Source organism: Hemicordylus capensis, chromosome 12, assembly GCF_027244095.1.
Source record: "Hemicordylus capensis ecotype Gifberg chromosome 12, rHemCap1.1.pri, whole genome shotgun sequence".
In the NCBI taxonomy this organism is placed as follows: Eukaryota; Metazoa; Chordata; class Lepidosauria; order Squamata; family Cordylidae; genus Hemicordylus; species Hemicordylus capensis.
The window spans coordinates 10626425-10641208 of NC_069668.1; the positions used below are offsets into that span (position 1 = coordinate 10626425).

Sequence of the window (14784 nt, forward strand, 5' to 3'; positions counted from 1 at the left end):
CCCTGTAGGGCTGGGAGAGGCTGGCCGATGGCTCCAAGATCCTCTCCTGGCCCGAGCAGAGCAAGGCCGGCTGCAACCGCAGAGCTGCATCAGGTCCCCTTCTCGTGAGAGGCCTTGGGCCCGTGGCCCTGCTGGCCTGTGAGTCATGGCCTCCTGCTTCAATGGGGTGGCTCTGCCCAGGACTTGGCATGTGGCCCTGCTTGCCTCCTGGCAAATGGTTGGGACTGGTGGTGTCTCTTAACAGGGATTCCCAGATACTATTGACCACAGTCCCCAGAATTCCCGGCTGTAATGGCTTTTGCTTGGGGATTCTGGGAATCCCTGTGGGAGGGAAGACAGGTGGGGTGCTGGTTTTCCTCTGGGTTGGGATGTGCTCGGCATGAGCTCGGCCCCCTTGAGTCACCGATGGGAATCCTCCACCCAGCTCCAGTGGCCTCTGTCGCTCCTCTAGGTGTTGATTGAGCACATCGGGAACCTGGACCGGGCCTATGAGTTTGCCGAGCGCTGCAACGAGCCGGCCGTGTGGAGCCAGCTGGCCAAAGCCCAGCTCCAGAAAGGGATGGTCAAGGAAGCCATCGACTCCTACATCAAGGCGGACGATCCCTCATCCTACATGGAGGTGGTTCAGGCCGCCAACTCGAGTGGTAAGGCAGGGGACTCTCTCTCTCTCTCATATGCACACACATGTCTTGGCCCATGGGCGTCCTTACCTTGCCTCCCCATCCTGGTGGGGATTCCATTGCAACTCTCCATTCAAGCAGCTCCCATCTAGTTTGCTTCTTCCTCATGGTAGGAAGTGGGTCTAGCAACATTGGCCCACCCCCTCTCTCTTGCTCCTTGCTTCCTTGACAGGGGTAAGTGGGGGGGTCTGGTCTGGTGGCAGCAAGCATGACTTGTCCCCTTAGCTAAGCAGGGTCTGCCCTGGTTGCATATGAAAGAGAGACTAGAAGTGTGAGCACTGGAAGAGATTCCCCTTAAGGGATGGAGCTGCTCTGGGAAGAGCATCTAGGTTCCAAGTTTCCTCCCTGGCAGCATCTCCAAGATTGGGCTGAGAGAGATTCCTGCCTGCAACCTTGGAGAAGCCTCTGCCAGTCTGTGAAGACAATACTGAGCTAGATGGATCAAGGGTCTGACTCAGTACATGGCAGCTTCCTGTGGGAGAGCAGCCTTTTCTCCTTCTCCTGCTTGTTGGAACCCCATGAAGATCCTGCCACCTTATGGGTTCTTCCCATGAACATCAGCCCCTCCCCTGTAAGGCCAGTTAGGGGAAGGGTCCCTGTCTCCACCCCCCCCCCCCGGGTTCCTCTTTGAATCTCACAGTGGGGGAAGCCCGAAGTTTCAGGCTGCCCTCCCCACAGCCCCCCCCAGATGGCGAGGGAGCCCGGTTGCCGGCGAAGTGCCTTTATCCCCCACCAGATGTGTGGACAGGCTGGCAGAGTGCAATGGCCGGCCGACAAAGAGTGGGATTGTTCCACTGACCCGGTTTCCCAGTTTGGGGAAGCTTGTGTTCCGCGCGGCAAGAATGGGCAACTGTTTGGCTCGAACAAAACGGCACACACAGAGCCCCGAGTCGCAGTACACATTGCTCAGTCGGCTGGTGGCTGGTCGCTTTGGGCTTGGCACGTGCGGGCCCCGAGGCATTCCTTGCTGGGGGAGGCCGGTTTGAGAGGGATGGCTGCCGGGCAGCGCGCTCCGTCCGGCGGCCCACGATCGTGACGGAGCCCCCACCCGGCTGGGAGCGGCAGCATGGGTCCCTGAGTGGCCTCTCTTCCCCCCCACCCCACCCGCCTAGGGAACTGGGAGGAGCTGGTCAAGTACTTGCAGATGGCGCGTAGGAAGGCCCGGGAGTCCTACGTGGAGACGGAGCTCATCTTTGCCCTGGCGAAAACCAACCGCTTGGCGGAGCTGGAAGAATTCATCAATGGGCCCAACAACGCCCACATTCAGCAAGTGAGTGAGTTCTGCGGTCCACTCCGGGGGGGGGTGCGTGGCGGGCAGGCCCTCTCCCGCTGGGGGCAGTAGGCGCAGGGAGTCCTCACTTCAGCTTCCAAGAGAAGGTGGTTTTCGGGGGGGGGGGCAGGGGCAGAACTCCACGGCCGTTTGTCAAACCGGAGAGGTTCAAGTATGACAAACTGTGTCTGCTGCAAAGCTGAGCTGCCCTCCTGCAGAGGGGAAAAGCAGTCGCCCAGACCGGGCTGGGACTCTCTGGGCCTCGGCAGGCGCCCTTCTTCCGCACGTTTTGATTTGGGCTAGGCCCCTTAAAGAACCTGACCCCCATGTGGCCCCCAGGTTGGCGACCGTTGCTATGAGGAGAAGATGTACGATGCCGCCAAGCTGCTCTACAACAACGTCTCCAACTTTGGCCGCTTGGCCTCCACCTTGGTTCACCTGGGCGAGTACCAAGCAGCTGTGGACGGGGCCCGGAAAGCAAACAGCACCCGCACCTGGAAGGAGGTGAGCGGCTCCCTGCACGCTGTGGCTGGCGCGCTTGTGGAACTCGCCACCACAAGATGTGGCATAGGTTGCTAGCTTCTTGAATAAGACTGGGCAGATGCTTGCGGAGCCCCAGATCTGACCACCTGGGATAGTCAAGTGGGGTGTGTGTGTGTACATATGTGCGTAGAGATGCTGAGGGCGAACAGGAGCAGCACACACACCCGCTTGGCCACATCTAGAGGCAGTGGGTCAACTGCTCTTGAAACCAGAAGGCTGATTTAGGGGGTCTCCTGAGTCTCTGCCTTGTGCACATGGCATCTTGAGCCTAGTTTTGGGGTGGTGGTGAAGGGGCGCAATGTTCAGCCTGGGTGAGGGCCGGGAGCATGGCTCGGGGCCGAGAGAGAGAGACGGAGATCTGCTTTGCTTCCCTTCAGGTGTGCTTCGCCTGCGTTGACGGGAAGGAGTTCCGCCTGGCCCAGATGTGCGGCCTCCACATTGTCGTGCACGCGGACGAGCTGGAGGAGCTGATCAACTACTACCAGGCAAGGGAGGGGAGCCCCGTCTGCTCCGGCGAGGCCGCCTCGGATCCGGGCTCGACGCGAGCAGGGCAGTGGTGGTGAAGGGAGCGGCGGCTGCTGGGTCTGACTCCCATCTCTCCCCCACCAGGACCGCGGCTACTTTGAGGAGCTGATCACCATGTTGGAAGCGGCCCTGGGGCTGGAGCGGGCCCACATGGGGATGTTCACCGAACTGGCCATCCTCTACTCCAAATTCAAGCCCCAGAAGATGAGGGAGCACCTGGAGCTCTTCTGGTCCCGAGTCAACATTCCGAAGGTGAGCGGGCGGAGGGCGTGGCGGCCAAGGGCCCCCTCTGGGGCAGAGACGGGCATGTTGGGCTCAGCTCCCCCCCCACCCCGGAAGGCGGGAAGAGCCAGCAAAGGCAGGCGTCTCCCCCCCCCCCAGAGCCCCCGCCCTGCAAGCCGTCCCCTCTTCCTTGCAGGTGCTGCGGGCAGCGGAACAAGCTCACCTCTGGGCCGAGCTGGTCTTCCTGTACGACAAATACGAAGAGTATGACAACGCCATCATCACCATGATGAACCACCCGACCGATGCCTGGAAGGAAGGGCAGTTCAAGGACATCATCACGAAGGTCTCACCCTTTCTCTGGTGCTTTGGGGGCCGGGGGTGGGGGGAGTTCTTTCTCTCTCTCTCCCAGAGGAGGGTGCTGAGTTCAGGATTCTGTGCTCTGTGCCTGGAGAGCTCGTTCTGCTTGTCCCTGTCAGCCAAGGCACAGCAGAAGGCAGTGTGGCTGTCTACAGAGAGAGCTGGGGGCGGGGGGGGCACCCCCTCACTCTTCCTTCTCCCAGGCGTTCATTTGGGCCTCCTGGAAAACCATTGAGGCTGGAGAAGATGTGTGGAGTTTGCTTTTCTCAGCTCTTGTCCCCTTGGACTTTGGCTTTACTGATGAGTGGGAGATATTGCCAGCATGGTGTAGTGGTCAGAGTGCTGGACTAGGACCGGGGAGACCCGAGTTCAAATCCCCATTCAGCCATGAGACTTGCTGGGTGACTCTGGGCCAGTCACTTCTCTCTCAGCCTCACCTACTTCACGGGGTTGTTGTGACGAGAAACCCAAGTATGTAGTACACCACTCTGGGCTCCTGGGAGGATGAGCGAAATATAAATGTTAAAAAAAAAGATAAGTAAATACTACTGATACAGTGTAAATCAAGTTTTCCAGAATGACCTAAATCTCTGGGGAAGAGTGTGCCCAGCTGCACCCCAGCGTGGTTTGGTGTCCCTCTGCCTGCTGGGGTGAGCTTGCTCGCCAGGGGCCTAGACAGAGCTCCTGCCCGAAGAGGGAGGGACTCCCCCCCCCTCCTCCCGTGGACAGGATCTGCTTGCTGTTGGAGGAGGAGAGCAGCTGGTCCCGCAGTGGCTCAGCTTGGAGCTCCTAACGGGGCTCCACTCCATCTCCCTCTCTCCTCACCTCCCCGCAAGCCTTCTGAACTGAGCTTCCGATCCGTAGGGCAGGCTGGCTGGCATGGTGGGGGGCGGAGAGCCCCTGGCAGATCCCTCGGGGGGCCGCTTTGACACCGGAAGGCAATTCTGAGCGTTGGCTGGGTTCAGCTCAGCGGCTTTCCTGCCGTCGCGTCTACCACCAAGTCCCTGTGCCGCAGCGCCTCCATGAGATGGTTGTGTGGATTCGACAGAGAGAGATGCCACGGGCAAGCGGAGGGAGCCCGAGGGAGTCTTCCTGGTCTTGTCCCCAGTCATTAGAACATAAGCCCAGCCCTGCCGGATCAGGCCCAAGGCGGCCCATCTAGTCCAGCATCCTGGTTCACACAGTGGCCCACCAGATGCCTCTGGAAGCCTACAGGCAGGAGTTGAAAGGGGCCTGCCCTCTCCCCTGCTGTGACTCCCCTGCAACTGGGACTCGGAGGCCTCCTGCCTTGGAGGCTGGCGGTGGCCCACAGCCCTCCGACTAGTCGAGCACTTCCTTCTGTGCTGGCCAAGGTGCCCACGAGTGACTGCCCGTCCTTCCTCCCGGCAGGTGGCCAACGTGGAGCTGTACTACAAAGCGATCCAGTTCTACCTGGAGTTCAAGCCGCTCCTGCTCAACGACCTGCTGATGGTCCTCTCCCCCCGGCTCGACCACACGCGGGCGGTCAACTTCTTCAGCAAGGTAGGGAGAGTCACTCGCTGTGTGCGCTTGCGCCTGTTTGTGACTGGCCTGGTCGGGGCCACTACGGGGCAGAGCCACTGGGAGAAGGGCCTCGAGGGAGGGGAGGGTTTTCCTGTCCCAGCATGGTCGGCTCCTTGCTTCCCTGCACCCCACCACCTTTTGCGGGGAGCACTCTGCTTAAGCCTGGCTGGCCAGTACAGCCACCTGTGCTCTCTGCGGTGGCCAGGATCCCAGGTTACCTCGGGTAGGTCCCACAGAGGGAGCCCTTCCTATCAGCTTGGCTTCTCCTCCCCCCTTCCTACACACACACTCTGGCTGTATCACAAAGCCTGGAAAGTGGCACCTTGGACACACACACACACACACGTACGCATAAAGGACCCTTTGGTTCAAACCAGGGGCTGTTCACACCTACGCACCTGCAGATTGAATGGTGGGATCGAGTCTCCCCTCGGAGGGGCAGCCCCCCGAATGAGTGATGGGGCCGTGCTGTAAAGCATCTTATTCCAGTCACTTCTCTCTCAGCCTAACCTACTTGGCAGGGTTGTTGTGAGGAGAAACTCAAGTATGTAGCATACTGCTCTGGGCTCCTTGGAGGAAGAGTGGGATATAAATGTTAATAATATTAATAATTATTATTCCGGAACAGGTTAAACAGCTACCGCTGGTGAAGCCTTACCTGCGCTCAGTTCAGAACCACAACAACAAAGCGGTGAATGAATCTCTGAACAACCTCTTCATCACGGAAGAAGACTATCAGGTAGGGATTTCCGGAGGGTGGGGTGGACGGGCCGTTCTTCTTGGCTGACATAGTAGCACTTCACAAGACGAGGCGGGCAAGGCTATACCTGGACTGCGTATGTGCCCGCAACACAACCCCGCATGCAGGCGTGGCTGAAGCGTGAAGCTCTGACACTGGAGGAGCAAACCCCCCGCACGTCCCCCGGTTCCAGAGCCCTGTCTAAAGCGGCCTGTGTTCCCGCCTAGGCTCTCCGGACATCGATAGACGCCTACGACAACTTTGATAACATCTCCCTCGCTCAGCGCCTGGAGAAGCACGAGCTGATTGAGTTCCGGAGAATCGCTGCGTATCTCTTCAAGGGCAACAACCGCTGGAAGCAGAGCGTGGAACTCTGCAAGAAAGACCGGCTCTACAAGGTGAGAAGTCCCCGCCTTCTGCCACTCCCGGCCACGCTCCGCGTTTTGATCCGGAGGGTGCTAGCACATCCCCGAGTACCACACTTCCTTTCAGGCCTTGCATCGTCCCCCACAGAGTTTCTATGGAGGACTCCGGTCTGCCTAGGTTTTCGAGCTTGTGAGATTCTCTCTCTCCTTGAACATACGGTGCTGCTCCACCCCCAGTTTGCTCCTCCCTGTCCCTTCTGTAGAGTTTATGTCCAGGAATAACCGTATCCCAGAGCATTGGTCAATCTTGCTCAGTACTGTCTACACTGACTGGCAGCAGCGCTCCAGCATTCCAGGTAGGGGGCCTTTCCCAGCCCTACTTGGAGATGCTGCCAGGATCTCAACCAGGGACTGTTGGCATGTAAAGCAGATGCTCTGCCACTGTGCTAGGAATTCTCTGGCTGAATGGACCAAGCTGCCGTCTCCTGGGTCCAGGTAGCTCAGCACCGTCTACAGTGAATGGCAGCGGCTTCTCCGAAGTTACAGGCAGGAGTCTCTCCCAAACCTGGGTCATGCCACGAAATAGTATTATTATTCATTCAATTTCTATACCGCCCTTCCAAAAAATGGTTCAGGGCGGTTTACACAGAGAAATAACAAGCAAATAAGAGGGAACCCTGTCCCCAAAGGACTCACAATCTAAAAAGAAAAATCAGATAGACACCAGCACCAGTCACTGAAGGGATGCTGTGCTGGGGGTGGAGAGGGCCAGTTACTCTCCCCCTGCTCAATAAAGAGAAGCACCAAGTTAAAAGGTGCCTCTTTGCCCAGTGAGCAGGGGTTATTGAAATTGAATGCCAGGAAACTTAGGACCAACAAACAGAGGTACTTATTCATACCACGCATCGACTACTCGTGGACTACTTGGGCGGGGGCCTAAATTGAGCTGGCCTGCGGCCTCTCCCCTAAGAGGCCGCTTTGGAGTGTGGAGGCGCCTGGAGCCCCGGCGTGCCAGCTTGGGGTCCTCCTTCAGTGCCCCCTGATCCTGGGCCTTGCCCCACCTTGGAGCAAGAGGGTCTCTGCTGCCTCTGACCCCCCCCTTGCGCTCTCTCTCCCTCCCCCCGCCCGCTGCAGGACGCCATGCAATACGCCTCGGAGTCCAAAGACACGGAGCTGGCGGAGGAGCTGCTCCAGTGGTTCCTGTTGGAGGACAAGCAGGAGTGCTTTGGCGCCTGCCTCTTCACCTGCTATGACCTGCTGCGGCCGGACGTCGTCCTGGAGACCGCCTGGAGGCACAACATCATGGACTTCGCCATGCCCTACTTCATCCAGGTCATGAAGGAGTACTTGAGCAAGGTGAGGGCCCGCCAGCCGCCCCCATCCGTGGCCTCCTCTCCCAGCACCCCTGGCGGCTTCCTTGAATGTCTCCGGGGCGGGACGTGGCATCCCACAGGCTGAGGGGGAGGCTGTGGCATCCCCCGGGTCCGCCCTTCCCCTTGGCAACGCAAGGGCTGCGCATGCTCCGAGTTGGGGAACGTGCCAGGGATCAGGGGTCTCCAGGGCAGAAGTCGAGAGCAAATCCTGCCCGGGCGCACTGTGTCGAACCTGTGCCAGCTGCATGCGGATGGGAGAGGCTCGTTCGCGGGGCCCGGTCAGCTTCCTTCCTGTCGAGTGCCCGCCGCTCTCGCCGTGGTGGAAGCAGATGCCCACCGCAGAGTCCCCTTCTTGGACCTTGCTGGATGGACTTCCATTCCTGTAGAAAGGAACGCCTAAGTTATTGGACGGAAACGGAGGCTTCTTCCCCAGCGAGGAGCTCTTGTGTGGCACTCGGAAGCTTGGCAGGGTGTCTGCCGGCACCAGTGGGGGCTGCTGTGTCCGCGTCCGGATGTGCTTTTGGCTAGAGAGGTGGACTGCGGTTGGCCTGGCTGGGAGCAGCGCTCTGATTGGCCAGACTGAGCCCGGGAGCTGCCTTCCCAGTGAGGAGCAGCCCAATCTGGGCTGTTGGTGCACTCTCTGAGCTGCGTGTGCATGAATGCAGCCCGCTGACCTGATCCTTAGTATTTTGAGTGTCCAAGGGTCTGCCTGCAGTCTTGGTAGCCCTTGGCGGCAACCCTGTGGGATGGCAGAGGCCAGGCGTGACCTGCGACCCCCCTGCTTGTCATCTTGGCCGCCATGTCCCAGGGATTCCCAACTCCCATCATCCCCAAGTAAAAGCCATTGCCGCTGGGGATTCTGGGAGTCGTAGTCCACACTATCTGGGGATCCCTGTTTGAGGGGACACTGGTCCCCAGGCCACGGCAGGTGGTTGGCTCGGGGCCTCTGTCTCCCCTTGAAGGCGACAGGCCTGCTGGGTGGACCCCTCTGCCCGTTGGTCTCGCCCAGATGCTTGTGGTGGTCACTGCGGGCAGAGTGGCTCTCGCTAAAACGGTAGCAGCTTCTCCGGAAACATTTGGAATGCTTTTTTTTAAAAGGTTGTCTGACTCCTGTTTGTGTGTGGTGTTAAATCTAATTCTGGCTTAGCAGTAGTGGCATAGTGGTGGGCCAGCGGCTAGTTGTGGTTGGCCACCGGTCTCTTTCCTCGTGCCAAGAACGTGGCCTCTTGCTCCTCCTTGGATGAGGCGGGGTCAGTGGTCAGGAAGCTGCCGGTTGTCTGGGCTGTGGGGCCTCCCTACTGGAGACCTCGTCCTTCCAAAAGGCAGGGCGACGTGGCCAGGCGGCGCCAGTTGCCTGTACACAACACTCTAGACGAAACAGCTCTGGCGGCAGCCTCGATGGTTCAGCTGCTGGGGAATTCTGACCAGGCCCAGGTGATCTGTGGCATTTCCTCTGCTCCCTGACGGCCCGCGGTGGTACTTCCTGGAGCTCGCTTCCTGCAGCAAAAACTTCCACTGCACTGTGTGGGTTTAAAACCCTTTTCCTTCCTTGCTCTTTTGCTGATTCTCCCTTTTTTAAAAAAAAAAAAGCTCAATATGGAGTCTGGTTTTTCCCCCTCTAAGCTGCGCCTTCTGAATTCCTTTGCAGGTTGATGCAATAAAGGAAAAGGTGAAAGTTGATTCTTTTCCATCTCTAAGTCTGGAGGCCTAAGTCTCAGGATATCTGCATGAGTTTTTTCTCCCCTCCTTCCTCCCTTTACTATACTGCTGCTACTGCTTTTTGCCCGCCCCCCCCCCAACAAAATCTCACTAAAGCCTCTGCAAGTTAAGACCATAGTTCTAGCTGTAGGACCAAACGGTAGACACTAATTGGCTAATAGGCTCTCCGGGAAGGTTGGAAGCGATCGGCTGGATCACAGTTGGAGAGGGAGACGGCAAGGCGGTTGAGACCTCCCAAGAAATGGCAGCGGGCTTGGGGCGCGGGCTGTCCCTCGGGGCGAAGAGGGTGGTGGCCTCGGGATTCTCGGCTGAAGGGCATCTTTTGGCCCCCCCTGCCAAGGACTGTGATCCAGTGCCTGATCTCTCGAGTCTTACTAATGTCTCTTGCTGACAGTAGGCACAACCAAACACTAGCTGCTCAGAGACTCTTCCCTGCGTTTAACCAGGCAGGCGTCCTGGTTCCAGCCGACTCGGCTCTCCTTCCTGTGCCATAAAAAAACCAGGCGGCAGGGATTTGGGGGTTGAAAGACTCCGTGGGCGAGAGCCGGCCAACTCCCAAGATCCCGTTTCTTCTGGCCGAGGAGGTTCTCTTGGGAGCGTGAAGGCCACCTTCCAAAAACCCGCAGCGTGGGCTCACGGCGGGAGGTTGCTCTCCTCCCTCCGAGGGGACGGGTGTCCCGGTGTCCCTCCGTAGCCACTGGAACCAGCAGCAAGCCTGTGCCCTTAAACGCGGGGCAGCCCCCCGAGTCCTTCAGCAGCTAGGCAGCCCCGGCTGCAAGAGTGTGTGGTGTGAAAAAAGGGAACTGAACTGCAGTGTTTGCTTTCTTGGACTGAGCATGTCGGGCCGTCCTTGCGATGACCATCTCACTTTCCCTGGAGCTGCCGAGCCTTGCTGTGGGGAGGGCGGGCGGGGGGGGGTCTGCGTGCCGTGCAGTGGCGGGGAAGGGAGCCTGGATGGCCGCCATCTTCCAACCTCACTCCTAGCTTCAGTTCTTTTGCCTTTTTTCCATTCACATATAACACCGGAAGGATAACATTGACCGCATGTGATTCTTCTTTTTTTCTTTTTGGTTAGTTTCCCTCTGCAGCTTGTCGCAGTCTCTGTGGAAAAGCCTTTTTTAAAATGGCAGTTGTCTGTACGTCCTCAGCCTGCCAGCAGGGCCTCCAGCAGCCAGGTTGATCTCCGGAGCCGCTTTCTAGCCCCACTCCTGCCCCCCTTTAACAAGCTTGCCTTCCTTAACCGTGTCCTGAACTCCTCTTCTTCCTCCTCCTCCTCCTCCTCCTCCAGAGCCCTCTGAGCCGAGTCAGAAATGGAGATGCATTTAGAAAGGGCCCCGCCGGGAAGCTGGCCAGCTCGGTGGCCCCCCTCCTCTCTGCTTAGCTCACCCCCTTCTGCAGTGTGCCCTCTGTCCGGGTCTCTGCTTCAGCCCCTCGGCTCCTCCGGATATCTCGCTCCTCCTGTGCCGGGAAATGCAGGTGCTGCCCAGCAGGCAAACCAGGGGGCTGGCCTCCTCCGGGATGAGCATGCAGGCTTCTCCTAGGCCCCCGGCTTTGGGAAGGGGGATGCAGCCAGCTTGAGCGGAGGAGGGAACTGCTCCCTTGTCTCCCAAGCAGCCAACCGCTTGATCTGCTCGCGCTTGGGGAAAGAGGGCCCGGAGCTGCCCAGGCTCACGCCTGTGCCTGGTGAGGGGCCTGGCCCCTGTGCATTTGGGGAGCCAGCTAGCAAAGCTGCCGGGCTTGAGCCGCCCCGGTGTGGCGTCGCTGTTGCTCTCCTCCCACGAGCAGCCCTGGGCTTGGGAGGCCTCCCAGTTCCCCTTGAGCATGGCGTCCGTTTCCGCTCCCAAGAGAGGCGTCTGTTGTCTTCAGTGTGTTCCCATTCTTAGTGGTCTGATCCGTGTCTTGATGTTTCAAGCAGCCGTGGGGCCCGTCTCTGCCAGCAAGGCCAGCCCGGCAGCCCGTCCCTTGAATGGGATCCGGCCTCCAGCCTGTGAAGCCGGGGGTGCTCTCCTCCCCAGAATGCAAGGAGCTGGATGGCTGTGACACATTCCTGAGCTGTCGTCTTGGGTCTGGCACCCTGACGGTATGAATTCCCGCTCCCAAGATGGCTGACCTGAGAGGGTCAGGGGAGAAATTGCTTGTAGCGCCATCCCGTGGTGGCTCCCCGAGCCACTTCCGAGGGCTTCCCGGGAGATCTTGGTTTTGTGAGCGTGTATTTGAGTGCCAGCCTTCGCCCAGCCCGGGCAGGCCCTCTTGACAGCCCGTCTCCCCTCCTGGAGAGGAAGTGTCTAGGGCAGAACCCCATTTTTTCCCCTTCCCTCTCCTCCCTGCCAGCCCCCACCGCAGGCTCAGACTTGATCAAACGGTCTCCTCCTTCCGGTGACTACGGTTCACCCCCACTGAAGGCTTTTCCACTTCTCTGCCAGAAAGCCTAGGGTTGGAGGCGCTCGCAGGGCAGCTGGGTCTGACAAGCGGCTCTCTCTCCCCCTAGGTGGACAAGCTGGATGCCTCGGAATCCCTGAGGAAAGAGGAGGAGCAAGCGACGGAGACGCAGCCTATCGTTTATGGTGAGTGCCGGTGGGGGCGGGCTGGCAGGGCGGGGCCAGAGGGTCGCGGAGGGGCGGTGTTGCCATCGCCCATGTGCCTGCCCAGAGGCCAGAACAGGGTGTCTCAGGGAGGCTGCGGCAGCAGCAGGGCCCTTCCCCGGGATCGGGAGCAGTATTCTCTCTCACAGGGACTCCCAGCTGTGGTGGACTACAACTCCCAGAATCCCCAAGCCACAGGCCTTGCCGCTGGGGTTGTAGTCTACAATAGCTGGGAAGACTGATGGGGAGTCCGGGCTGGTGCTCGGAAGGGGGCTGCCTTGCCTGCCTCTTCGTTCCTGGGCACGGGGCTCCCTGCATGCCGGGCTGGACCTCCTTGGAGCCTGGCTGTCGATGGCTCTGCTGAGAGGCGGCTTTGGGGTGGCTGCCCAGAGCAGGGCACCCCTCGCGGTGATGCCCCGTCTGCAGAGGCAACGGCCCACCTCGTGCTCTCTGCCTGGGCAGGAAGCTGCCTGTCGGGAATGCGGACGGGGACAAGCATTGTGGCTGGCCGAGAGCACCCCAGCGTCTCTCTCCTCCAGCAGACTTTGCAGAAGGCCTTGAACGAAGCGGGGCGGGGCGTCTTGCCGCAGAGGCATTCCCGCTTCTGTCCCGGGGCGGGGCGTGATGCCTCCTTGAGGAAGAAGGTGTGCTTCTCCCCCCCCCCCCCCACAACACTCCCTCTTTGGGGCCGGCCACCTCCTGCAGCTGCTTGACCGTGGCTCCTGGCTAACCCTGCGGCCGCCTCTCCTCCCTCTCTCCCAGGTCAGCCCCAGCTGATGTTGACGGCGGGCCCCAGCGTCCCTGTCCCCCCACAAGCACCTTTTGGCTATGGCTACGGCGCAGCGCCTCCGTATGGGCAACCTCAGCCTGGGTTTGGCTACACCATGTAAGGAGCCCGGTCCTGCTGGAGCTAGCGAGTTAGCTGGCCGCGGCAGCGGTGGCATCATCGTGTGGCTGAAACTCTACCGTCCCTCCCACCTTGACTCGACAGGGAACAGTCTCCTGGCCTCGTAACCTTTACTCTATGAAGGACTGTGTTCTGTTTGTTCATCCCGCCTGCCCTCCTCCTCCTCCTCCTCCCCCCCAGCGCGAGGCCCTGGAATCCCACTTCTGCAAATTTTCCTTTTTTTCACATTCCATGTCCCCTGGGCCTCCTCTTATCTCCTCCCCTCCGAATGGGGAATAGTTTTCAATGTTCCGACTTCCCTTCCTTCCTTCCCTGCTTCTGGACATTTGACCCGGTCTCTCTCGTGACGCCTCCAGTCTGCGCTCTGTAACATTTAAACTCTACTATACTGAACCTCTTTAAGTTGAGTGTCTGTGAGCCGCTTACAAAAAACACACACCATGCACTGTCCTTCTCTCCATTTCATTTAAGAAGTCAATGTGTATTCTGAAGGGGGAGGCGAAAAGGCGGAAGAGGAGAACCCCGTGCATTTGGAGCCGAAACACTAATTGGCACGGCCTGGCTCTTTAAAAAACCAAAACTGCGTACAGACCGCCTTTCCTGAACTTACAAGCAACCAAACCTGGTCAAGTCCCCCCCCCCCCGTTAACCTCACCAGGTCTCCCAATTCCTCGTAGAGTAATTGGCCTGTGTGTGCTCCCTCCGCGTGGAAAGGAGGGCCTGCCTGTTGTGTTGTACCCTGTGCTTTCTCTGTGTGTGGGGACCATTTTTCTTTTCCATGGAGGGAGCACCCTGAATCCAATATTTGCGTGTCTTTTGACTAACCCTGCCCTCAGGTTTGTGTCTATTGGATATTGTAGTGTCGAAGATCACTTATTTTCCTGAGTGTACAGAAGGGAGAGAACTCAAGACGGGATGGGCGGGGGGGGACCCCATTGCTGTTTCAGTTTTGTTTGTGCAACTTGATGACTCAAAACTTTAAAACAAATATAATAAACGACTGGACTGTGGACATACTCTATAGTAGTAGTTTTTCAGTATGTTATCTCTCAGCTCCTTTACGGTGTACACGCTCAACGCCGAACAGCAGACAGGTGGAACTGTGCTCTTGAGCTCAAAGGGAGGGACCAGCAACTTAGCAGAATACCAAAACTGTTCCTGTGGAGACTCTTGGCAGGCGTCTTGCACTGAAGAGACGGCGCGAGAAGCCCGTCTCGCAAGGCTCGGACGCTGTTCCAGACAGGGAGGAGGAGGATGGACGGCACTTTGCAGCAAAACAGCGATAGCTGGGCCATGGACAGCATCTTCTACCCAGGTTAAAAAAAGAAACCTCTTTAGGGTTGTAGTTTTGAGTGTTTCCAGTTTAAATTTGACAAAAGATCATGTTATAGGTATGTTAAGTTGCCTTAATATATTTAGCTTCAAAAATAAAATTGACTTCAATGTTCAACGCCGTTGGATACTGTCGTGTTTGGGTGTGCGGACGTGGTCTGGAAGCCAAGCGAGGAAGCCAAACTTGTGGGCACAACAGGCCGGGGTGGGGTGGGCGGGGATTACCCGGCGGAGGTAACTGTTCAGTGGGGAAACTGTGGCCGGCCTGGGTCTGGAATTGCAGCAATTCTACTCCCCTGGTGGGATTTTCTGGGTCATGGGTGTCCTGCCATGGACGCTTGCCCTCCAAAGGGGCTCAGGGAGGTCTTGGGCGCAACCCCACCCTTGCCACACATTCATCAGGCAGCCTTAGTCACGGCTCCTCCGCCTTGCCCCTCCTGCCTGCGCTGTGGGGTGAAGCACAAAAGCCCTCTGGGCGGCAGCGAGACGAAGTCCCACAAATCAGCTGAGGTTACGACCAATGTGGCTGGCTAATTTCAGTGGGGCTCAGACCTGCCTTGCTTAAATCTTGGTTGCCTCTGGTGACCAGGCAGGAATTGTGTCCAGGTGAGAAATCTCACCTGGA

At 58.6% G+C, this 14784-nt stretch overlaps 1 protein-coding gene across 1 annotated transcript in view; it reads left to right on the top strand.

Moving 5' to 3' along the window:
* Positions 1-14277, top strand: part of CLTC (clathrin heavy chain) — a 49337-nt gene extending 35060 nt beyond the window's left edge. The window contains exons 21-32 of the mRNA XM_053274570.1: positions 452-644; positions 1793-1950; positions 2290-2454; positions 2871-2978; positions 3103-3270; positions 3437-3586; positions 4990-5121; positions 5771-5881; positions 6109-6279; positions 7381-7602; positions 11827-11902; positions 12683-14277. Of these exons, the coding sequence (XP_053130545.1) occupies positions 452-644; positions 1793-1950; positions 2290-2454; positions 2871-2978; positions 3103-3270; positions 3437-3586; positions 4990-5121; positions 5771-5881; positions 6109-6279; positions 7381-7602; positions 11827-11902; positions 12683-12810 (1782 nt within the window). The 3' untranslated portion in view covers positions 12811-14277. The remainder of the gene's footprint in view (positions 1-451; positions 645-1792; positions 1951-2289; positions 2455-2870; positions 2979-3102; positions 3271-3436; positions 3587-4989; positions 5122-5770; positions 5882-6108; positions 6280-7380; positions 7603-11826; positions 11903-12682) is intronic.
* The last annotated feature ends 507 nt before the right edge of the window (positions 14278-14784 follow it).